At 47.4% G+C, this 24,374-nt stretch overlaps 1 protein-coding gene across 2 annotated transcripts in view; it reads right to left on the bottom strand.

The window, feature by feature from the left end:
- INTS3 (integrator complex subunit 3) overlaps positions 1–15,909 on the bottom strand; it is a 38,741-nt gene extending 22,832 nt beyond the window's left edge. Inside the window, exons 1-4 of one of the 2 annotated variants that reach the window (XM_041753245.1) lie at positions 15,302–15,403; positions 13,627–13,742; positions 7,596–7,679; positions 5,795–5,878 (exon numbers count right to left, since the gene is read on the bottom strand). In XM_041753245.1, coding sequence (XP_041609179.1) covers positions 5,795–5,878; positions 7,596–7,679; positions 13,627–13,728 — 270 coding nt within the window. In that variant the 5' untranslated portion in view covers positions 13,729–13,742; positions 15,302–15,403. Of the gene's footprint in view, positions 1–5,794; positions 5,879–7,595; positions 7,680–13,626; positions 13,743–15,301 lie in introns of both variants that reach the window. The other variant, XM_041753236.1, reaches the window with a different exon arrangement.
- Between the last annotated feature and the right edge of the window lie 8,465 nt (positions 15,910–24,374).

The raw sequence follows: 24,374 nt of genomic DNA, 5'->3' as shown, positions 1-24,374 counted from the left end.
AGAAGGAAGGGGCGGGACCAAAGTGAATTTCCTTAACTAAACACTTCTCCTTTTCTCTGTGCTGCCCTTTGCTCCTGTCAAGACTGGAAAAGGAAGGAGTCTGTAAGGATACCCAACCCCGGGAAGGTGTGGGAGGGCGTGCCAATCTTCTCTGAGTGTTCTTGCTCCCAGTCTCCTGGCTCTCTAGAGACCAGACTCCAGAACAAAGGCCTTAAGAGGCCTTACTGGCCTGCTGAGCTACATTCCGGGAGGGTCTCAGCACAAAGGGTAAAAATGAGGTGGGCTGCACCCCACCACCTCAGAAAGTCAGTGGCATCAACAATCATATATATGGTTGCATTTGAATCCCACAACAACCCTCTGAAATAGGTACTATTTTCTTTATCCCTACAGATGAAGAAACAAGTAGAAGAGAGTAAAGTAACTCGCCCCAGGTCACTGAAGGGACGGAAGAACCAGAATCAAAGTTCAGGCAGTCTCTCTATCTAGATTCCATGCTCTTAGCACCTCTTTACCAGGGCTAGAAATTGCTGTGAGGAGAAGAGCATGCTGGGGAGGGGGGTGGGGACTGAGGGTGGCTTTGAGACCATATTCCTGAGTGCCTTCATCAGTGTCGTTCAGAAGAGAAGTGCTCCTACTCTCTGGCCTCAGTGTAAGGAGGGACTCCCGAGAGGTAAACTACTGTCACTTCCTCTTGCCTCTACTGCCCTAAGTCAAATGACTGATCTGATAAAAACAGCAACACTTAGACATCTCTACTGTGCCACAAACTCTTCACACCCCAAGGAGGATTTGATTATCCTCTGGCTCTGTCTGAGATCAAAAAGCCCAAGCGAGGGAATAAAGAACGTCTACACGGAACCAGTGAACTACTGCCAACATACCAGTCAGTAAATGGAGCCTCCCCTGCAGATACAACTTAGAGGATGGGCAGAGAAGAGAGAGACAGAGGCAGAAGGAAATTCTGTCAGGACAAAGACAGAGACCAGACTCACCAGAGAGGAGCCCTGTCTGTTCAATCAAAAGCAGAAATGTAGAATAGACACAGGACAGGGAAGGAGGACAAGTCTCTCTGGAGACACCAGGGACAGATGAAGAAAGCAGATACTGTCTGCCTAATTCTACGTGCCATGTGGGACCTGGTCAACCACACTGCTGCTCACACGTGCAGCTGAGCACTAGGATGCCCCATCCTGATGCTGCCAGTTGCCTCACCAACTTCTGTGCCAGTTTTCTGACTGGCTTGAAAGAGAAGCAGAGAGTTTCCAAAGAAAGGAAAGGTCTGGATAGTGAGGAGGTAGTGCCTCTGCCCCAAGGGTGCTGGCAGTGGCAGTGCTCCAGCCTGAGCCTATGCAGCCTCCAGGCCTGGTGCCTTGACTCCTCCATGAGAAGGAACCTTTTCACTGATGCTATACTTTTCCTATCCGCTCTGTCTACTGACTGCTACAGCCCCTCCATCTCCCAATCAGGCCTGCTCCCAGCTATTCAGCTCAGACATCAAATAGGAAAGAAATAAACTCAGACTATAAACGGAAGAGCTCCAAAAGGCCAGATGAAAGTAAAGGTGGGCAGTCCCAGTGGCCCAGCGGTTTGGCATCGCCTTCAGTCCGGGGTGTGATCCTGGAGACACCAGATTGAGTCCCACATTAGGCTCCCTGCATGGGGCCTGCTTCTCCCTCTGCCTGTGTCTCTGCCTCTCTCTCTGTCTGTCGTGAATAAATAAATAAAATCTTAAAAAAAAAAAAAAAAGAAAGTAAAGAAGGTATACAACTAGAACAAAATCCACCCCATGCACATTCCAGTCTCCACCAAAACCCAGCCTGCTTTATCGGTAACTGAGTGCTCTTCTGCACCTGTCCAACCGGCCCTTGCTGCACCAACTAGTGCAGAGAACGGGCCCAGATGTCTGAGCCCACCCACCAGCACACTCCCACTCCTTAGCTCCTGCTTTCCCAGAGCAGGTTTGCAATGTACTCAAGACTGTTTCCACTACCACTCTCTCCACCTCCTACCTCTGCTCCTACCTCTCAGCCTGAGAATCTCTAGGAACCAAATCTCTACTTCATCCTGAGGTTTCTGGTCCAGAGACAGAGTCAACTGCAAACAAACCCTTAGAAAACACCGGCCCCTTGTTTTAAGCTGAAGCCGAAAACAACGCATCAGAATCAGTCCTCATCAGTAACTCCTACCCGAAACTTTTGTAGGACAGAAGGATTTCACAAGATAATCACCCTTTTAGGGAAACGATCAAAGCACCTCAGAGATATGCCACCAATTCTTTCCACACTCTGACCTGGCTCAAGGTCTTTCAGTGACTTACCACCTGCCAGTTTTTCAGCTGTCTTCCGAACCCAACTACACTGCTTTATCTGAAGAGCCCTAGGGTAGCCCGGGTGGCTCAGCGGTTTAGCGCCACCTTCAGCCCAGGGGGTAATCCGGGAGACCCGATATTAAGTCCTACGTCAGGCTCCCTGTATGGAGCCTGCTTCTCCCTCTGCCTCTCTCTCTCTCTCTCTCTCTCTCTCTCATGAATAAATAAATAAAATGTTTTTTTTTTTTTAAAAGAGAGCCCTGACAGGGGCCTCTCAGCCCCATATGCTCCAGGGAGGGGACTGACTTGGAAACAGCATGTGAATACAATCCTGGTGCAGCTATGAGGCCCAAGGAAAAAGAAGCGCCTGGGCCACCCGCATGGGGCTGTCCCAGGGCACAAAGACAAAGTGCTCTAGTCCTTGCCATGTCTGGATGGCTGAATTCAGAACCTCACAGGCATTCACAATGCAGAGCGCTATGGCCTTTCACTGCCAGGTGAGGCAAAAAGCTAGAAATACCACCCACATCTCGTCCCCTTCACAAGGTTTACTGATGGACCTTGCTGATTCAGATCCCACCCAAAACAAACAAAACCAGCAGATTAGACAAATTTGCACTGAGGTGACTACACGAGATTTTAACTATATTTATGAAAACCCACACAAGAGAAAACGAAATTTTTTTTTTTAAGATTTTATTTATTTATTCACGAGGACACAGGCAGAGGGAGAAGCAGGCTCCATGCAGGGAGCCCGATGGGACTCGTTCCCAGGTCTCCAGGATCACGCCCTGGGCTGAAGGCGGCGCTAAACCGCTGAGCCACCAGGGCTGCCCAAGAAAATGAAATCTTAATCTCAACCACTCCACCCCCATCTTTGCCAACAATTTTTCTTTTTTATTTTCTTTTAAAAAATATTTTATTGGGGGGGGGGGGAATATTTTATTTAAATTCAGTTTGCCAACATATAGTATAAGACCTAGTGCTCACCCCATCACATGCCCCCCTCCGTGCCCATCACCCAGTCGCCTCATTGCCCCAGCCCCCCTTCTGCAACACTTTGTATGTTTCCCAAAGTTAGGAGTCTCTCATGGTTCGACTTCCTCTCTAATTTTCCCCACTCAGTTTCCCTCCTTTCCCTTATGGTTCCTTTCATTATTTCTTATATTCCACAGAAGAATAAAGTTATATGAGGATTGTCTTTCTCTGACTGACTTATTTCACTCAGCATAATACCCTCCAGTTCCATCCACATCAAAGCAAATGGTGGGTATTTGTCCTTTCTGATGGCTGAGTAATATTCCATTGAATATAGATACCACATCTTCTTTATAACAATTTCTTTTTTTTTTTTTTTAATTTTTATTTACTTATGATAGTCACAGAGAGAGAGAGAGGGAGAGGCAGAGACACAGGCAGAGGGAGAAGCAGGCTCCATGCACCGGGAGCCCGATGTGGGATTCGATCCCGGGTCTCCAGGATCGCGCCCTGGGTCAAAGGCAGGAGCCAAACCGCTGTGCCACCCAGGGATCCCTTTATAACAATTTCCTCTCAATAGAGTAGCTATAGCAGGTCTTATTACTGTTTAACAGCACCAAATTGGAGACATTCATTTGTCTTCAAGGATCTCGGTGGTAAATCCAGTATGAAAATGAAATGTCAAGTTAACTCAGTGAGATTCCAGCCCAAAATGGCCTGAGACACCAAGGACCTGTGACTACCTGCTGTTCTACCACCTATCCTCATCTTGGACGCTACTCCAGTTGTCATCAGAGGAGTATAAACACAGCAAGCTGCCACACCAATAGATCCTTCCCCTGAGGTTAATTCAAGCAGCTATGCCAGGGAGCCAGGGGCATCCTGTCCTTGTACCTGGGAATGATTTTCTTTGTTTCTCCTTGAACAAATGACAAGGTCTCTGATCTCCAGTTAATTTATAGGTAAACTAGGAGCAGTTTGGAAAGAGGGGACAACACCACCAACCTCATATGGCTTTTGAGAGGATTAAATGAAATCTTGTCTAGATAGAGCCCAACATAGCAGGCCACCAAGCATGTGTGTTTCCTTCCATACTTGTTCAAGGAAGGGCCAATGAGAACACGGAATTACCCCCTCCAAGCTGCCCTCTGTAGTGTCATATAGTTAATGCCAAATACCAGACACATACTTCTAAATCATCACACCAAGTATCCAGGGACACAGAACTGCTAGAAAAGCGAAATCTGGAGACGCAAAAGAGAATTTTGCTGCTTTATTATGGAAAGAGTAGAATCCAAAAAGATCATCTTTCCTAATCCTTCACCCCAGGCAAGGATCCCATTTAAACCATTCCACATGGGATCCCTGGGTGGCGCAGCGGTTTGGCGCCTGCCTTTGGCCCAGGGCGCGATCCTGGAGACCCGGGATCGAATCCCACATCGGGCTCCCGGTGCATGGAGCCTGCTTCTCCCTCCGCCTGTGTCTCTGCCTCTCTCTCTCTCTCTGTGACTATCATAAATAAATAAAAAAATTTAAAAAAAAAAAAAATAAATAAAAATAAAAAAAAATAAACCATTCCACATAAAGGACACTCTTCTAGGGGCACCTGGGTGGCTCGGTTGAGCGTCTCCCTTCGGCTCAGGTTGCGATCTCAGGGTCCTGGGATTGAGTCCATCAGCCTCCTCACAGTGAGCCTGCTTCTCCCTCTGCCTATGTTTCTACCTCTCTGTCTCTCATGAAAAAATAAAATACAATTGTAAAAGAAAAAAAAAAAGATACTTTTCTGGCTGTGAAGACTCCAGACTAGTTTTCACATAGTATTCCTGAGGAAGTCTGGCTCCAGTGGGCTCCAAGGTTCTCCTGGTCACTACACTACTGCTAAATCAATTATCAGTATTAACCTGTTAAATCCTATATGCTTTGATGTTAAGCTACCAATGACAGAACCTGAAAACTGCAAGTCACACTCCTCTGAGAGTAAGAACTCTCAGTGGACTTGGTTGTACTCATTCTGTCTTCTCTGGATTGAATCCCAACACTCATAGCCCTGACTCGTCAACCTACAATGTGCAACTCTTCAAATACTTTTCTTGCCCTTTAGCTTCAGGATCTAGATAGAGAAAGGATCAGAGTCAGAGAATGACCAATTCATTGAGAATAAAAAGAGGGTTGTAGGCACACCTGGGTGGCTCAGTGGCTGAGTGTCTGCCTTTGGCTCAGGGCATGATCCCAGAGTCCTGGGATCGAGTCCCGCATCGGGCTCCCTGTGAGGAGCCTGCTTCTCCCTCTGCCTGTGTCTGCGTGTCTCTCTGTGTCTCTCATGAATCAATAAATAAAATCTTAAAAAAAAAAAAAAAAAAAAGGCAGCCAGTTGTAAACATATCCAGACAACTAGGTGGCCCAGCTCTGGCTAACAGGGCCAGCACTATGCCAGCTAACCATTACGTTCCACCATATCCTCAGACTACATGAGGGGAGTCTGTGGTCCAGAGTAGAGAGTCTTACCTTTTGGGCTTGGGCAGGTTCAGTGAGGACGAGGGTGAAGAGACCCAGGCAGATTTCCTCATGCTGGGGGGGGCCTTTGCATACCTAGGATATGAGGAAGGGAAAAAAAAAAACTAGTTGTCACTCACAGGAGGAAAGTTCCTGAACAGTTTCTCCCAGAAAACTTGGGACCTCCTGAATAATCTGCATAGGAGAATCATTAAATCTTTTATCCGATGACTTCCTTCTCCTAAAAGTGATGAAGTTATCTGTTTCAGGAAAGAGGTGGAGGGAAAGGACAGAGCCTACTGTTTTCTCCAAGGGTTGATGCAGGCCAGAAGGAGAAGATAAGAAAGTGTTTAAAGTGGAAAGAAAAGGGGCACCCGGCTAGCTCAGTCAATGGAGTGAGAAACTCTTGATCTCCATGTTGGATACAGTGGTTACTTAAAATCTTTAAGGGCACCTGGGTGGCTCAGTCAGTTGAGGTTCCTACTCTTGGTTTTTGGCTCAGGTCACGATTTCATGGGTCCTGAGATGAAGCCACATCAGGCTCCACGCTCAGCAGGGACTCTGCGTGAAAGATTCTCTCCTTCTGCCCCTCCCTCTCTCATATGTGCCTGTGCTCTCAAAATAAGTAATAGGGGTGTCTAGGTGGCTGAGATAGTTGAGAGTTTGCCTTTGGCTCAGGTCATGACCTCATGGTCCTGGGATGGAGTCTCGCATCGAGCTCCACCCTACTCAGTGAACAGTCTGCTTCACCCTCTGCCACCTGCCCCCACTGTTTTGTGCACATGCGTGTGCTCTCCCTCTCTCAAATGAACAAAGTCTTAAAATAAGTAAATCTTTAGAGAAAACTTAAAAAAAAAAAATCCTACTCTACCACCTTTACCAGACCTTAACAGCCTTTAGGAGGGAGGAAGAAGCTGCAGAGCAATTCACGGGTGATAAGCATACTTATCAAGTCAAGACCTTGGACAAATCATTGAGCCTGTGGTATTCGTAAGGTGAAGACACAATAAAAATAATATACTACTAATAAAAAGGAAATATTTACTTAACGTTCACTATGTGCCAGGAATTACTCTAAGATCCTTCCAGGTACTATTTAAAGTCCTTTCAATCTTACAGATTAGGAAATATTGGGATCCCTGGGTGGCGCAGCGGTTTGGTGCCTGCCTTTGACCCAGGGCGCGATCCTGGAGACCCGGGATCGAGTCCCGCGTCGGGCTCCCGGTGCATGGAGCCTGCTTCTCCCTCTGCCTGTGTCTCTGCCTCTCTCTCTCTCTCTCTGTGTGTGACTATCATAAATAAACAAAAATTAAAAAAAAAAAAAGTAAAAAAAAAAAAAAGGAAATATTAAGGATCATGGGGCACCTGGGTGGCTCAGTCTGTTAAGGATCTGACTCTTGGTTTTGACTCTGACTCTTGCTTTGGTCCTGATCTCGGGGTCATGAGGTGGAGCCCCAAGTTGGGCTCTGTGCTAGGTGTGGAGCCTGCTTAATCTCTCTCTCCCTCTGCCCCTCCCTTCCTCTAAAAAAAAGGGGGGGGGAAGAGTGTAAAGGATCAAATATGCGAGAATAACTTGCAAAGAAAAAAAGTCACTAAAGAACGGAGTTATTTTTAAAAGTTGTTATTTAAAGTCACCTAAGCACCAAGAGACAGATTCCCACATTGAGAGAGAGAGGGGAGCTGGGAAGCCCAGTTCCAGGAGCCTAGACAGTTACTTCACACCCCATTCCCAACCACTTAAGTCTTTCTTTCTTTTGGATCACGTCTCAAAGCTTCCAAAGCAGAAGTGGACGGAGGACAGCATAATACTCACGTGAGCATTGAGGGCATCATTGGCCTCCCTCTCTGAGACACCAGTAGTCATCGATGTCACAATGCTCATGCATCTTTCTAATCTCTGTGAAGGAGTGAGAAAAAGTTCAGAGTGTGTCACACCACCATCTACAAAGTATTTCTGACCTCAAAAAAAGTTTTCAAGAAATGTAAACCTTACCATACTCTAGATCTACCAGTTTACAAGTGAAGTTACACAGGGATATAATCAGCTAAGTCCAGAGGGTGGAAAGCATGACAGGTTACCTAGGTCTTTATTTTTTTTATTTTTATTTTTTTAGGATTTTATTTATTTGGGGCAGCCTGGGTGGCTCAGTGGTTTAGTGCCGCCTACAGCCCAGGGCCTGATCCTGGAGACCTGGGATGGAGTCCCACCTCAGGCTCCCTGCGTGGAGCCTGATTCTCCCTCTGCCTGTGTCTCTGCCTCTCTCTGTGTATCTCATGAATAAATAAATGAAATCTTAAAAAAAAAAAAAAAAGAGAGAGAGAGAGAGAGAGAGAGAGAGGCAGAGACACAGGTAGAGGGAGAAGCAGGCTCCATGCAGGGAGCCCGACGTGGGATTCGATCCCAGGTCTCCAGGATCAGGTCCTGGGCTGAAGGCGGCACTAAACTGCTGAGCCACCTGGGCTGCCCAGTACCTAGGTCTTTAACGTACAAATTGCAAGAAAAAAAAGCAGGAAGGGGGAGACCCATGTATTAAAATAGGCTTAAGATTATAGCCCATTGGGGGGGGGCTCAGTCAGTGGAGCACATGACTCTTGATCTCAGGGTCATGAATTCAAGCCCCATGTTGGGTATAGAGTTTACTGGGGGTAAAAAAAAGAAAGGATTATAACCCATTGAATAAAATAAGAATCCATACTAATAAATACACCCATAATGAATACACAGAGAAGGAAAGCTCTCCCTCACACTGGAATGTCAACCAATAATGCATTAGAAACAACAGGAACAAGAAGGGATTCAGGAGTGTCTCAGTGATTGAGCGTCTGCCTTTGGCTCAGGATGTGATCCCAATTTGGGGGTCAAGTCCCACCATCAGGCTCCCTGTGAGGAACCTGTTTCTCCCTCTGCCTATGTCTCTACCTCTCATGAATAAATAAATACAATCTTAAAAAAAAAATAAAGGGATTCAGGCGAGTGTCATCAATGGGCACTAAGTCAGAGGTGAAGCTGCACAAGAGAATATTTACGTGGGTTCAAAATACTTAATTACACAGAGGAAAGAATAACTGCAGGAAATTCTGGAAGATACCACCTTAAGCAAGTGATCAAAATTAGTTATCACTGATAAGGACACAAATGGACTCGTGACACATATGCCTCAACACCATGCACTGATGACACTAGAACAGTACTTGTTCTTTTCTGGCCAAAATTGAATCATTTCAACCCAGTCATGGAAATTTCAGACAACCCAATTTCAGAGATATTTTACAAAATAACTGACCTGTCTAAAGTGTTTAAAGTCATCAAAAATAGAGACTAAGAATCTGCTTTAGATTATAGAGTGCGCCTAAACTCAACTTGTGATCCTAGACACGTATCAACATTATCGGGACAACCGTTAAATCTGAGTATGTTCGGGACACCTGGGTGGCTCAGTGGTTGAGTGTCTTGCCTTTGGCTCAGGGCATAAACCCAGAGTCTTGGGATTGAGTCCCACATCAGGCTCCCTGCATGGAGCCTGCTTCTCCCTCTGCCTGTGTCTCTGCCTCTCTCTCTCTCTCTCTCTCTCTCTCATGAATAAAAAAATAATAATAATAAAAAAAAAAAAACTGAGTATGTTCCGTAACAGTAGCATATTGATGTTAAATGTTCTGATCTTGACAACAGAACAGTGGTTATGTAACTGAAGATCTTTGTTCTTAGGAAATACACAATAAGTATTTAAATCCTAAGTGGCCTCATGGCTGCAACTTATTCTCAAAAGGTTAAAACAATATGTATACAGAGAAATAATGTCAGTAACTGTTGAATCTGGGTGAAGAATATATAAGAGTTCTAGGTATTATTTTTCTAAGCTTGAAATCATTTTTTTAAAGATTTTATTTATGAAATCATTTTAAAATAAAAAGTTTTTAAAAAATTAAGAAACACTGGAGTGCCTTGGGTGGCTTAGTGGGTTAAGAGTCTGCCTTTGGCTCAGGTCATGATCCTAGGGTCCTGGGATCAAGTCTCCTTGCTCCATTGGGCTCCTTGCTCAGCAGGGAGTCTGCTTCTCCTTCTTCCTTTGCCCCTAACCCGGTACTCTCTCTCTAATAAATAAAATCTTTACAAAAAATTTAAAGAAACAAATTGGGACGCCTTGTGGCACAGTCGGTTGAGCATCTGACTCTTAGTTTCAGCTCAGGTCATGATCTCAGGTCCTGGGATCAAACCCTCTGTTGGGCTATGCACTCTGTACAAGGTCTGCTTAAGATACTCTCTGCCCCTCCTCCTGTTCTCTCTCTAAAATGGATAAATCTTAAAAAAAAAAAAAATTAAAGAAGCATATCAAATGCAACGTTGCAGTCCTTGTCTGAACACTGATTTGAACCAGCTATAAAAAGAACTTCTGAGACAATGAATTTGAGCAGTATTTTATTACATTAAGGAATTACTATTAATATTTTTAGGCATGACATCATTGTTATGTTAAAAAAAATTCTTCCCTCACAGATGTACAGATGAAGTATCTGCAAAGGAAATTATTTATCTTGGATAAATATCACTGGATTTGTTTCAAAATAATCCAGAGACTTAGGGGGAGATAAAACAAGATTGCTGTGGACTGGTAAGTACCAAAGTAGAGTGGTGGCTCCAGCGGAATCATACTATTCTCCCTACTTTTTTATGTTTGAAATGTCCCCCAAAAAAGTTAAAAATAAATTTAAAAAAAATGAATGTGAGAAAAGGACTAATGAACAAAAGGCCAAATTGTTCAAGCCTCTGGTCACACAAAGGTGGGGACGGCTGCATTAAAGTCCACCCAAAGCCACTCTAAGTTTCAAAGGCCAAGTCTAACATGGCAGGTGCTCATTATTCTAAGGAGATCTTAGTCACTGGTCCCTGTTCCAAAGAAGCTAAACACTAAATATTGAGAAGACACTGACAGACGTATCTCTCATTAAATCAGCAAGCCTCTCCATTATCACCACCTAAATTAAATTACTTCTTGGCATCATTTAAAACTTTATATTTAGGACTAACTCCAAAACTCTTTAAGGAAAACCAATACCCAATTCCCAGTGATGGTGATGCTGGCAAACTGAACAGAGGCAGGCAACTTACTTCCCCCCAATCCTACAGGTCGTCACAAACATTTTGCTGAGAAGTGGATCCACTGAAGCATTGAGAGGAACCCATGAATAAAGGCAATGGAAAAGTGGTGTAGGAATGAAGGATGATCATATGTCTCTCCCTTCACAGAGCCCTAAGGCTGCCAGCATCCATTCCTGACCCGAAGCACAGGATGGTGCAGAGAACCGAGTGTTATGGCAAGGAGCTCCCACAACCACAAACCTCTGACCTATATCAGGCCCAAAGCCATTCTAATTTGAAGGTATCACAATCTCACTGCCCATCAGGTCTGACTAGCCTCCAAATTAGGTCAGATGAGCACACTGAGCCTTCACACAAACACCTGTGTACTTGTGAGGCACATCGATCACATGAAAGCTGAGCTGTGAGTTCCAGCTCCGGCTCTGGCTCCCACAGAAGAGGGAAGGAAAAACATCAGAATGGATTCTCCCTTTTTAAATTGCATCCCTGTCTAACCCAAGGTAGTTATCAGTGACTGGAGAACCAGTTCCTCCAGTTACTACATCTGCATCCTAAAATTCTAGAGATTACTTCCTACTCGGAGGAGGAAGTCTCTGCTGAATCAACAGAGATGCAAGAGAAGTCAAACAGCAGCTAGCTAACGAGCACACCGACAAGCACGGCAGAGAAGCACCTCACTACCTGCCACTTTAAGCTAATCTGGGGTGAGTTCCTTGGACTCTCTAAACTCTGATTTTTCTCATCTGAAAAACAGAAACGGGCACCTGGGTGGCTCAGCTGATTGGGCATCAAGCTCGATTTCAATTCAGGTCATGATCTCGCGATCTCAGGATCGCCCCAGGTCAGCTCTGTACTCGCAGGAAGTCTGCTTGAGATTCTCTCTTCCACTCCCTCTACCCCCTCCCCTGCTCATGCTCTCTGAAAATTAATTACTTAAGTTTTAAAACATTGCTTGTTTAAAAAAAAAAAAAACGAACATTATGAGGTTAGTCTGAGGATTACACAAGATAATGTATGTAAAAGCTTCCTGTCCTAATTACCCTCTGTACACTTCGTCTTCTAGGAGAGAAGAGGAAAGGAAGGGTGCCAGAGGTGGGAGAAGGCTCTGCACCACGATCTGCATGCAAAGCTGGGTAACAGGACCCTAAGGAATGGCTGAGTTTCTGGCTATGATGTAACGCACAGAGACCTTGGACAAAACCACATTTCTCTAGGCCCCTCCTTGATATTCGAAGCTCCACTCAGAAGCCTGAGTCACTTCTTCGGGTCACTGCCCAGTCAAGACAAAAGCGGCCTCTTGGAATAGGGTGGCCCAGTTAAGGACATACAAAGTGAGAGTCTAGAATCTGGAGGGACGGATAAAAGCCATGAGGAGAGAAAAGTGAGGACCAGTCCTTTCCAGGCAACCGAAATGTAAAAGGTTCTGCTCTTCCCAAACTACAGAAATAACTTTTCCAAACAGAGATGGGAGACCTAATTACAAAGGATTAAAAAAAAAAAAAAAAAAACCCAAAGGATTCAGAGCCACAGGACTACAACCTGTCAAAGAGGGTTGCAGGATATCAAACCCTACAACCAAGTAGCAGTACCCCCACTACTCCCCCAGTCCCCAGAGGCCCTCAGTAAACACACGTAATCATACATGCAGTTGCCAACAATTGCTTCAGAGTAAGCCCTCCATGACAGGACCTCAGAGAGCTGAGTAAATATTTACCATTGCTAGGAGCTCCTGAAATCATTTTTCTAGTACCAAGACTACCTGACCATGTTCTTCCCTCACAGAAGCAATAGACGGAGCAGGGGCAGAGAAGGGGAAGGCCTTCCAAGTGGCCAGTTGGACTGAGGACTTCCAGTGGTCAGTTGGACTGAGGACTGAAGTCAGAGAGATCCCCCTAACCTCCCAGTTTCTGCTCCCTCAGACAGGTGAACATACACATATTGCTCTCTTATGGGAAGTCAGTGGCCCTGAAAGAGGAAATACCACTCTCTTCAGGAAAAGAAGATGTGCTCCAATCTACAGAGTCCTCAAGAGCCTACATTAGTGAGGAGCTACTAAATAGGAATACGCTAGGTTCCAAGTACTCTACAGCCAAGAATCCCACATCAGGGAAATGAGGATTTCAGGGGAAAAATGAGAGATGGCTCAAAGCCTATTCCCTGGAGATTCTTCAGAGACAAGGCATGGATACACCTTGACCCAGTGCAACCTTAGACCTGTCCACAGCTTGGGAGGAAGTTCTAACTCATCCGAGCCACTGGTCCTGACTTCAGGACAGGTCCAGCCTGACTTCAAAGTGGACCAGGTCCTTCCTAGCGAGGAATGAAAGACAGCTGTGGGCCCAGAGACTAAGAGCTGAATGTTCCAACCAGCTCCAATCTCTGGCACTATATTTATCTCATTTCCCAAACTGGAAAGGGTCGGGCAAGAATCTCCCCTTCAGAGAGGAACAGAGCCAAAGAGAAGCAAGGATCCAACAAACACTCCCTTGGGTAAGAGTCACAGGCCTGGCGGGGACACTCGTCAGCAGTGTTTCATGGTCCAGGACACCCAGGGGCCTCTCCTCATCATGTGCAGCTACAATGACCCCAGCCTCTTCACTACTTTGACCAGGTGCAGGAGTGGGTGTTTGTTTTTTTCCCCTTCCTTGTGGGCATGCTCACTCAATTTTCAGATGATAAGCTCTGTAAAGCAGATGTGGGTATCCCTCATCCTACTTTCCTGGGACTCTGCGCATAGGAAGCATACACGATTAGGAAGCTCCCTCTGTGTTCCTGGGCAACAGGTAGGCCTGGGATGCAAACCACCACAGCAGAATAGAGACCAGTCAACAGCAGGTTTTGATAACATCTGTATGCAGAGCTCTGTGGGGAGACCCAGAGAAAGAAGCCAGTAAGTTGGACCCTTAGAGACACTCTGGTCCAGTGGGAACTACACACATGGGTTAAAAGCAATGGCGAGGCTGGAAAATTCAAATGCAAAGGGTAAAGGCCAAAGAAGGAAACAGGGAAGCCAAGACATGCTGGAAATATCTACAACAGGAAGGACAGGAGGAAAAGAGAGAGAGAGACCATCCTCCCCACCCCCCCACCCCCAGAAACAGTTGAAAGTTCATGCTCAGTCCAAAAAAGCTAAATAAATAAATAAATAAATAAATAAATAAATAAATAAATAAATAAATAAATAAATGTTTCCTCCTTTATGGTTCTCTCCTGCCCTATCACTGAGCTCACTGGCAAGTGTCCCTGTTCAGAGCAGGATGCTGTACCACTCTGCAGAGGCAAGATGAACCCTGCCAATCAGGGTGGGGAACAGATTTTTCATCCAAGCTTGGGGTCTTTTCCCCTCCACCCAAACTGGGATCAACCATGTTCTTTCTACAATTCTAGGGCTGCGGTACCAGACTGGGCTTAATAAACACTCTGACAACGACTGTGGCCATTCCTTAAAAAGTGGGTAATGCAAAGTGCCAGACAACCCTAGTCATTTTTATTTGTTTTGGGAATACATTACTTTTAGTAGCATTGTTGATGTTCCTAATTCTATCTACCTTAGCTGACAGAAATAGCAGTAGAAAAATTCTGATTTCTCTAAATGCACACAGAATTATGGGGGAGAAGCAGGACAGAAAAGCAGCGTGAGCATACATCTGTCGGTGGATGATCCAAAAAGCCATATCCAGCCATCTTGATTTATAAAGTTCATTTCTGCATCTGTTCCATCATTTTTTCAAACCTAAACCATGAATTCCTCCTGTATGCCTGCCCACCCTGTATTAGCAGGTAGTGGTAGCAGCAGTGACCGCGTCAGAAGCAGGGAGACGGCCAGGGAGGCGTCCGGATAACCACGGAGTTGACTGCGTTAGGGCTCCGCAGTCAGGACTCAGCCCTGGGTCTCCCCACAGTGCTCTGGCCCGTCAGGGACAAGGGAGGGGGCCAAGGCGGCATGGGGGGGGGGGGGTCCAGTGCGCAGCGTGACCTCCCTGGAGCCGCGCGCCTTCTGCTTCCCGAGGGTGGTGCCCCCAGTCACCGCACCGCTGCGCGGGCTGAGACTTCGTGTGCACCCCTGCTTCTCGGGTCCGCGTCCCCAGGTCAGTGCGGTGGACACCCCACCCCGGCACCCCGGCCGAGGCAGTGCCGGTGCGCAGGCGAGCTGGGGCCTCCGCGCGGAAACCAATGTCAACAATACCGCCGGCAGAGCCTCGAACGCCCCCCACCCGTCTCGGTCCCGGGGCTGCTGTTGCCATGACAACCTGTCCAGGAAGTTGGCCCGCGCTCCTTCCTCCAGGAGCAGGAAGTCTGCAGCGGCGCTCGCGTCGCCTCGGAAAACCCCCGCAGGCCGCGTCCCCGACCCCCCTGCCCGTGTCCATTCCGGGGCCCTCCTCGGCCCGTGGCTTGGATCCCTTCCCCACCCCCACACCTACCTCCTCTAACTCATCCTTGGCATCCAAACTGGTGGAAAGTAGCAGCCTCCCCCCTCCTGGGGCTCCTGCTCCCGCTCCTCCTCCACCTCCCGCTGCTCCCGAAGCAGCTGCTGCTGCTGCCCCCTTTCCCTTCTGTAACTCCATGGCTGCGGCCACCAGACGGGAGGAGGCCCGGGGGCCGGCGCTCCGAGCGGGGCCGGGCAGGGGTCCCCGCGCCGAGGACCCCCTCTGGGTCCTGTGCCTGCAGGGGCGCTGCCGCCCGGGGCGCTGGCTGAGGGTCTGCCTCTCGGAGGCGCGCAGGGCAGCCTTCCGCCCCGCGGGACGGACGGAGCCCTCTCGGTCTCGCACCCCGACAGGCACAGGAGCCCCTACGTGTCTGCCTCGGGAGTCCTGCCCCTGAGGTAGGGGTGGGAGCCCTTCCTGGCTGGGGCCCCGAGGTCCCTTTGGATCCGGCCCCCCGGGGTGAGGGTGAGGCAGTGCGCGCTACAGGGCGACACGGAAGACCAGCTTCTCCCCACACCACACACGGGCGGCCATGGTGGAAGGGCGGGGGGCGGGGAGGCTGAGGGCGGCGGCGGCGGCGGCGGCAGCGGCGGGGTGGGCGCGCGGAGACCGGAAGTGAGCGTCCGCGAGCCCAGCCTCCGCCAATGGCGGCTTCCGCGGTGGCGCGGAGGCTCGCAGGAGCAGGCCGAAGACCAGCGGCAGGCTTTTTCCCCCGGCGGCCAATGGCAGTGAGGGCCAGCCTAATGGACAACCAGAGTGCCCAATCACATTCGCCATTGCTCTTGGGGGGCGGGACTGGAAGGCTTCCTGGAGAGGGGTGGAGCGCGAGGCGATCAGGAAGGGGAGGCTGCGCCTGCGCGCGCTGACAGGCGTGGCCTGGCGCGCATGCGCGTGGCCGGCCTCTGCTCTCCTTCCAGGAGCGTGGGGCGGGGTGGGTACGGGGACCGCGAACCGGCCGTTCTTGGCCGGGGTTGAGGATGTGGCGCCGTCGGCTGCTGCGGGAACCGGTACGCGGACCGGCTCCGCCCTCGTGCTGACCGGGTCTGAGCCGCGGCGCTGCCGGTTCCTCGGGAGCCCTGACGACGGCTTAGATCCGGGACGCGAGACCCGGGCGCCTGGCCTGCTGTGTGCGGGGCGCTCGGGGCTGCCTTCCGGAGGGTCACTGTGTCAGCGAAGTTGTGCAGATAGTGGCTGTCACCGCAGGGCGCTCTTTTTGCACACTTGTTATGACTTCATACTTTGCACACGTGCCCTGAGACGATGTGGTTGATCTTTGGGGTGACTCGTGCACTACCTCGTTCTGTGTATGAACACACGCTCTTGCGTGTGCAGTGCCGCGGACTGGCTGGCGCCCCCCCCACCCGAACTCGGACTGCAGGCCTGTGGGTGCTGTGGGCCGGCTGTGCAGCTCTGCCTGCGCGGGCACCTGGACGCAGACGGAAGGCCCACAGAGAAGAGTCCGGGTTAGCGCAGGGCGGCGTGCTCCCTTTGTGCGTGGGGGCTTCCCCGAGCGGGAAGGCAGGGAAGGGTGTCGACTTGCCAGCACTCACAGCGCCTGGCCCTGGGAGGCTGGGAGACGCGGTGGGAGCTCGGGATGTCGGAGAGCTTGGCGGGTCCGCGGCCGAGGAGGAACTCTTGAGACGGCTTTGGTGCAAAAAGGCGGTTAAAAAAAAAAAGCCCGGGTGGACCGTGGGCAGGTGATTCTGAGGCGTGGCTGGGAGATGAGGGAGGTAAGGAAAAAGGGAGGTGTCCAAGGAACTTTGATATGGTAAAGCAGACTTTCCGGATAGGAGGCCTTCCCATTGTGCAGCTAAGGTAGTTTTCCCTTTAGTAAAGCATTAAGTCAGGGAGAGTTTCTTGGAGGAAGGTTCTACTCTCCCCATCACAAGTCCTTGTCAGTGGGCGGCAGAACTTTTATAAGGAAATTTAATTTTAACTGCATTTCCCTCTACCTTTGTTTCGACACCACTCCTTCGTTTCCAAATCACTGTGGAGGGGAGCGTGATGTTGGAGCTCCAGGGAATTGAGTCTATGGATCTCTGGCAGCTAGGCTATGGATAAGAATGCTTTTTCCTTGTTTGTCGGTGAGACATTTGTAAACTGAGGGAAGACTCTTGTCCTGATGACTGTGATCTTTAACAGTTAATCATTTGTTTTTCCCTTCCTTAGTTTTAGGACTGCTAGGAGTGCCTGAGGAATGTCACGTGTATCCCAGTGGGGTGTGGGGTGTGGTTTGCAGAGTGTCAGCCTGTGCTTTGTCCTCATCTTGCCTTCCCCCTCATCACTTCGGTTTTTTTTTTTTTTAATTGAGCACCATTTAAATCTAGTACTTCTTTAAAAATACTTTACTCAGTGGGACGCCTGGGTGGCTCAGCAGTTGACTGATTCTGTGATTCTGCAGTCCCAGGATGGAGACCCACATCGGGCTCCCTGCATGGAGCCTGCTTCTCCCTCTGCCTGTGTCTCTGCCTCTCTCTCTCTCTCTCTCTCTCTCTCTCTCTCTCAGTGTCTCTCATGAATAAATGAATAAAATCTTAAAAAAAAAAAAAACTTTACTCAAGGGGCACTTGGCTGACTCAGTCGGAAGAGAACATGACTCTTGATCTTGGGGTTTAGTTCCAGCTTCACATTGGGTGTAGAGATTACCTAGGTAAATAAATAAACTTTTGGGCACTGGGATGGCTCAGTCGCTGAAGCCTCCGTCTTCAGCCCAGGTCATGATTTCAGGGCCCTGGGATCTAGCCCCACATCCAGCTGCCTGCTCATCAGGGAGTCTGCTTCTCCCTCTTCCTCTGCTACTCTCCCCACTTGTGTGTATACTCTCTCTCTCTCTCTCTCTCAAATAAATAAATAAAATCGGGGATCCCTGGGTGGCTCAGCGGTTTGGCGCCTGCCTTTGGCCCAGGGCGCAATCCTGGACTCCCGAGATCAAGTCCCACGTCGGGCTCCTGGCATGGAGCCTGCTTCTCCCTCCTCCTGTGTCTCTGCCTCTCTCAATATGTCTATCATAAATAAATAAAGAAATATCTTAAATAAATAAATAAAATCTTTGAAAACCCCATATATGTATATTAGTATTTATGTGTATTTACTGTATATATTAGTATATATAATATATATATACCATGTATGTATATATTAGTATACAAATATATTGGAAAGCATACCTTCCTTTCTCCAATACTTTAGTCAGAAAATAAGCTCTAGTATTGGGGACACCTGGGTGGCTCAGCTGTTGAGTGTCTGCCTTCTGCTCAGTGTGATCCTGGAGTCCCAGGATCCAGTCCCACATTGGGCTTCCCGCGGGGAGCCTGCTTCTCCCTCTGCCTGTGTCTCGGCCTCTCTCTGTGTCTCTCATGAATAAATAAATAAAATCTTAAAAAAAAAAAAAAATAGAGTCCCATGGCCCCTTGGGCTGAGCCAGCCAGGTGGCACTTTTTTAACTTTTTTCCGCTTCTTATGAATAAAATGACAGCTTACATTTATCAAGAGCTTGCTACATACCTGGCATCATTGCAATACTTCATGTTTTATTTCATTTACACCCTTCATTTAAGTAGTATTATCTTCCCCACTTCACAGATAATGAAACTAAGGCATAGAAAAGTTTAAGAATTTATAGAGGTCAGGACATCTGGGGTGGTTCAGCGGTTGAGCCTCTGCCTTCAGCTCAGGGCGTGATCCCAGAGCTCTGGGATTGAGTCCCACATGGGGTTCCTTGCATGGAGCTTGCTTCTCCTGTCTCTGCTCTCTGTCTCTCATGAATAAATAAACAAAATCTAAAAAAAAAAATAATTTGTAGAGGTCATATGGTTTAGGAAATGTAGGACTGAATTATGTCCCTGCAAATTAATATGTTGAAGCCCCAAAGTGCTGGTGTTTGGAAACCAGACCTCAGGAAGGTAATTATATTTAACTGAGGTCCTGAGGGTAGGGCCCTTCTGATGGGATTAGCACCCCTATAAAAGGAACCCCCCTTCCTCCACAACAAGTACAAATAAAGGGGTCTTGTGATCTTAGGCACCAGGATGGTGATGACTGCCAAAAGAAGAGGCCTCAGAATGAAACCTACATTGCCAGTACCCTGATCTTACACTTCCTAGCCTCCAGAACGGTGAAATAAATTTCTGTTGTTTAAGCCACCAAGTCTACAGTTTTGTTGTAATAGCCCAAAGCAGACTAATATAGCCAGGATATGAAACCCAGGAGTCCCAGGGCAAGCACATTTGACCCCTACATCACACTGCCATTTTGTTAATACAAAGTAAAAGAAGTGGGGATCCCTGTGTGGTTCAGCTGCTTAGTGCCGGCATTTGGCTCAGGGCGTGATCCTGGAGTCCCGGGATTGAGTCCTGCGTTGGGCTCCCTGCGGGGAACCTGCTTCTCCCTCTGCCTATGTCTCTCTCTGTGTCTCTCATGAATAAATAAATAAAATCTTAAAAAAAAAAAAAAAAGTAAAAGAAGTGGAGTGGGGATTTGGAAATTTCTAACTTATAATTCTGTTGTTTTTTTAAAAATGTACTAAAGGGGCAGCTGGGTGGCAGAGTCAGTTAAGTGTTTGCCCTCAGCTCAGGTCATGATCCCAGGGTCCTGGGATCAAGCCCCCATACATCGTGTCAGGCTCCTTGCTCATCAGGTAGCCTGCTTCTCCTGCCTCTGCCCCTCCTCTGCTTGCATGCGCTCTATCTCTCTCTGTGTCAAAAAAGTAAATCTTGGGATCCCTGGGTGGCGCAGCGGTTTGGCACCTGCCTTTGACACAGTGCGTGATCCTGGAGACCCGGGATCGAATCCCACATCGGGCTCCCGGTGCATGGAGCCTGCTTCTCCCTCTGCCTGTGCCTCTGTGTGACTATCATAAATAAATAAAAATTAAAAAAAAAAATCTTAAAAAAAAAAAACTAAAGTAAGTATACATTACTTTTAAGTAACAACAACAACAACAAAAAACAATAGGGTCAAAAACAAAAGAACAGGGGCGGTCCAGGTGGCTCTGCAGTTTAGACTAGGATCAAGTCCCGCATCAGGCTCCCTGCATGTGTCTCTGCCTCTCTTTCTCTCTGTGTGTCTCTCATGAATAAATAAATAAAATCTTTTTTAAAAAAGGAAAAAGAACAGAGTTATGGGTAAACAAAAGCATTTTTACTGTAATAAACTCCAAAAAATTGATGGCACTGTCAAAAAAATTCAGAGATGACTGGGTGGCACTCAGTTGAGCCTCTGACTCTTGGTTTCCGCTCAGGTTGTGATCTCAGAGTCGTGAGCTCCCACCCTGCATTGGACTTTGTCCCTCTCTCCCTCTGCTTCTTCCCCTTACAATAAATAAATAAATAAATAAATAAATAAATAAATAAATAAATAAATAAATAAAATCTTTAAAGACAGACAAAAGATAAAAAAATACACGTGAGGGGATCCCTGGGTGGCGCAGCGGTTTGGCGCCTGCCTTTGGCCCAGGGCGCGATCCTGGAGACCCGGGATCGAATCCCACATCAGGCTCCCGGTGCATGGAGCCTGCTTCTCTCTCCGCCTGTGTCTCTGCCTCTCTCTCTCTCTCTCTGTGACTATCATAAATTAAAAAAAAAAAAAAAAAAAAAAAAAAAATACACGTGAACCCTCTTTTTTCTCGTCTAGCCCATCCATCCAATCTCACTTCTGCATCATCAGTGTCACCATTTTGTGGTATATCCTCTACTTTTTCAAATGTGTATAAACAGATAATCACATACCCACATTTTATTTCTTTACTTGATTGTGATGAAGTTTTGGAATATAGGTGAGGTCCGGAGCCAACCATCAAGAAAGAATTCTTGAGATGTTTTTGGTGCAAAATGGTGGTTTTATTAAAGCCCTGGGATGGGACCCATGGGCAGTAAGAGCTGCTGCCAAGGGGCCTGTGAGGGGTGGCTGATTACATACCTAGGAGTTGGGAGGGGTTTGGCGATAGCGTACTCTCTGAGGAATTTTGGAAGCAAGGTTTCCAGGACCTTGAGGGGCTAGCTGTTGTTGGGGAAAGGTCACTTATTACCGTCTAATAAACCCTGAGTCATGAGACCCTTCAGATGGATATGGGTGGGCCATGTGCTTGGCGGATGACTGCCAACATGTATCTTGGGGGGTAGAGATAAAGGAAATTTCTGAAGGAATTTTTATATGTTAAGGTAGACTTCCAGCCTCCTGGGGGTCAGGATAAGATTGCCTTTGCCCTTAGCAAAGTATTAACATAGAGGCAGTGGAGTCCACAGAGGAATGTCACTCTCCTTGTTTCAAGGACTTGTCAATGTGCTGTCCCAGGCTTGTGCTTTGTCCTTAGCTAATCCTCATCAACTGTTTTTGTTTGGTTTCTAACAAAAATGACATCACGTTCTAGAAATTTTGCTTTTAAAAATTAATATATCCTGAAAAAGAAAATACATCCTGGCCATTTTTTTTTTCAAATCAAAACATAGAGATCTACTTCACTCTATTTAATGACCTCATAAAATTCTCCTCATATCTGAAGAACTTTAGTTCTTCCCTTATCCTATCCCCCACACACACCCCAGTTGATTTCCAGAACAAAAGACCTTCCATTTGTCAGAGAGAAGAGACTCCAGCAGGGAGAGCTGCAGGCAGAGGAAGAGGGAGAAGCAGGCTCCCCTGCTGAGCAGGGAGCCCAATTTGGGACTACATCCCATGAGCCAAGGATCATGACCTGAGCCAAAGGCAGATGCTTCACCAACTGAGCCATCCAGGTGCCCCAGTTTTTCTTGATTCTAAGGCCTAATTATTTGATTCATATAAAAGACAAGTATGGTGCCCCCACCCCCTCAAAAGAAAAAAATCCCTGACTCTTTGTAACTTCAATTGCCTTCTCCCTCTGCCTGTGTCTTTGCCTCTTTCTTTCTGTGTGTCTCTCATGAATAAATAAAAAATTCTTTTTAGGATTTTATTTATTTATTCATGAGAGACACAGAGGCTGAGACATAGGCAGAGGGAGAAGCAGACTCCCTGGGGGGAGACCGATGTGGGACTCGATCCTGACACTCCGGGATCACACCCTGAGATGAAGGCAGACGCCCAACCGCTGAGCCACCCAGGTCTCCCAAATAAATAAAATCTTAAAAAAAAAAAAAAAAAAAAAAAAGACAACTCATTTGAAAAAAGCCCACAAATGACTTGAGTTGGCATTTCACAAAAGAGGACATCACATGATTAATAAACATATGAAAAGAATGTCAACATTATCAATTATTAGGGTATTTAAAATTACAAAGAGATACTGGAAATTCTAGAGCAATTAAAAGGCTCTAGAGGGACTCCTGGGTGGCTCAGCAGTCCCACATTGGGCTCCCTTCATGGAGCCTGCTTCTCTTTCTGCCTGTGTCTCTGCCTTTCTCTCTGTGTCTCTCATGAATAAATAAATAAAATCTTTTTTAAAAAAAGAGAGAGAAAAGAAAAGGCAATTTCTAGGAAAGCCCAGGTGTGGAAGGTGAATGTGCTGAAAAAACCTACGAATGAGAATGTTTCTGCAACCCAGAGATGGAAGTAATTCAGTGGCTGGCCAAACTCAACTACCAGTTCAACTTTTACCCAGAAACGTTTGGTCTGGCTATTAGTCTTTTGGGCAAGTTTTTGGTTACTGTAAGGCTCACACAAAGTACCTGAGTCCTACTGCTGTCAGCTGCAGAGACCATGGAGCAGAGGGAGGGCTCCAGACATGGTGTTGCGAGAGGGACGTGCTGCCCTGTGGACCTCTGCAGCCATGTTCTGTCCTGGAGCCTCAGGTTACCTTCAAGTGAAAAGTAAGGCAGGCTGCTCTGAGAATGGACACATGGAAATCCAGGAAAGCTTGAATAAAAGTATAGACCTCATCAGGGGGCCTAGTGGCTTGGCTTGGTCAGGTCATTGTTCCAGGGTCCCAGGATGCAGCTCAGCATTAAGCTGCCAGCTCAGCAGGGAGTCTGCTTCTGCCTCTGCCCTTCTCCTTGTTTGTGCTCTCTCTTTCTCTCTCTCTCTTTTTTTAAAAAAGATTTTATTTATTTATTCATGAGAAACAGAGAGAGGCAGAGACACAGGCAGAGGGAGAAGCAGGCTGCCTGCAGGGAGCCCGACATGCGACCCACCCAAGGTCTCCAGGATCACGCCCTGGGCGGAAGGCAGACGCCCAACCACTGAGCCACCTGGGCTGCCCCTCTCTCTCTTTCTCAATCTCTCTCGTTCTCAAATAAATAATAAAAATCTTTAAACAAACGAATAAATAAATAAATAAATAAATAAATAAATAAATAAGGGGCCTAGCTGCTTCAGTCTGTAGAGCATGTGACTTGTGATCCTGGGGTCATGAGGTTAAGCTGCATGTTGGACATAGAGCTTATTTTATTTTACTTTATTTTATTTTTTAAGATTTTATTTATATATTCATGAGAGACACAGAGCAAGAGAGAGGCAGAGACACAGGCAGAGGGAGAAGCAGGCTCCATGCAGGGAGCCCCACTTGGGACCCGATCCGGATCCCGGGTCTCCAGGATCACAACCTGGGCCAAAGGTGGCGCTAAAAGGCAGCCCCGGTGGCTCAGCGGTTTAGCGCCCCCTTCGGCCCAGGGCCTGATCCTTGAGACCCGGAATCGAGTCCCTCTTCGGGCTCCCTGCGCGGAGCCTGCTTCTCCCTCTGCCTGTGTCTCTGCCTCTCTCTCTCTCTCTCTCTGTGTCTCTAATAAATAAATAAAATCTTAAAAAAAAAAAAAAGGTGGCGCTAAACCACTGAGCCACCCCGGGTGCCTGAGCTTATTTTAAAAATAAATAAATAGGGATCCCTGGGTGGCGCAGCGGTTTGGCGCCTGTCTTTGGCCCAGGGCGCGATCCTGGAGACCCGGGATCGAATCCCACATCGGGCTCCCGGTGCATGGAGCCTGCTTCTCCCTCTGCCTGTGTCTCTGCCCCTCTCTCTCTCTCTCTCTCTGTGACTATCATAAATAAAAAAAAAATAAATAAATAAATAAATAAATAAGCCTTTAAAAATCTTTAAGAAGAAGATTCCAACAGCCTTTTTCGTAGAAATGGAAGAGCCAATCCACAAATTCACCAGAACCAA

The sequence above is a fragment of the Vulpes lagopus genome, chromosome 1, assembly GCF_018345385.1.
Source record: "Vulpes lagopus strain Blue_001 chromosome 1, ASM1834538v1, whole genome shotgun sequence".
Classification (NCBI taxonomy): domain Eukaryota; kingdom Metazoa; phylum Chordata; class Mammalia; order Carnivora; family Canidae; genus Vulpes; species Vulpes lagopus.
This window is presented reverse-complemented; position numbering and strand designations above follow the sequence as displayed.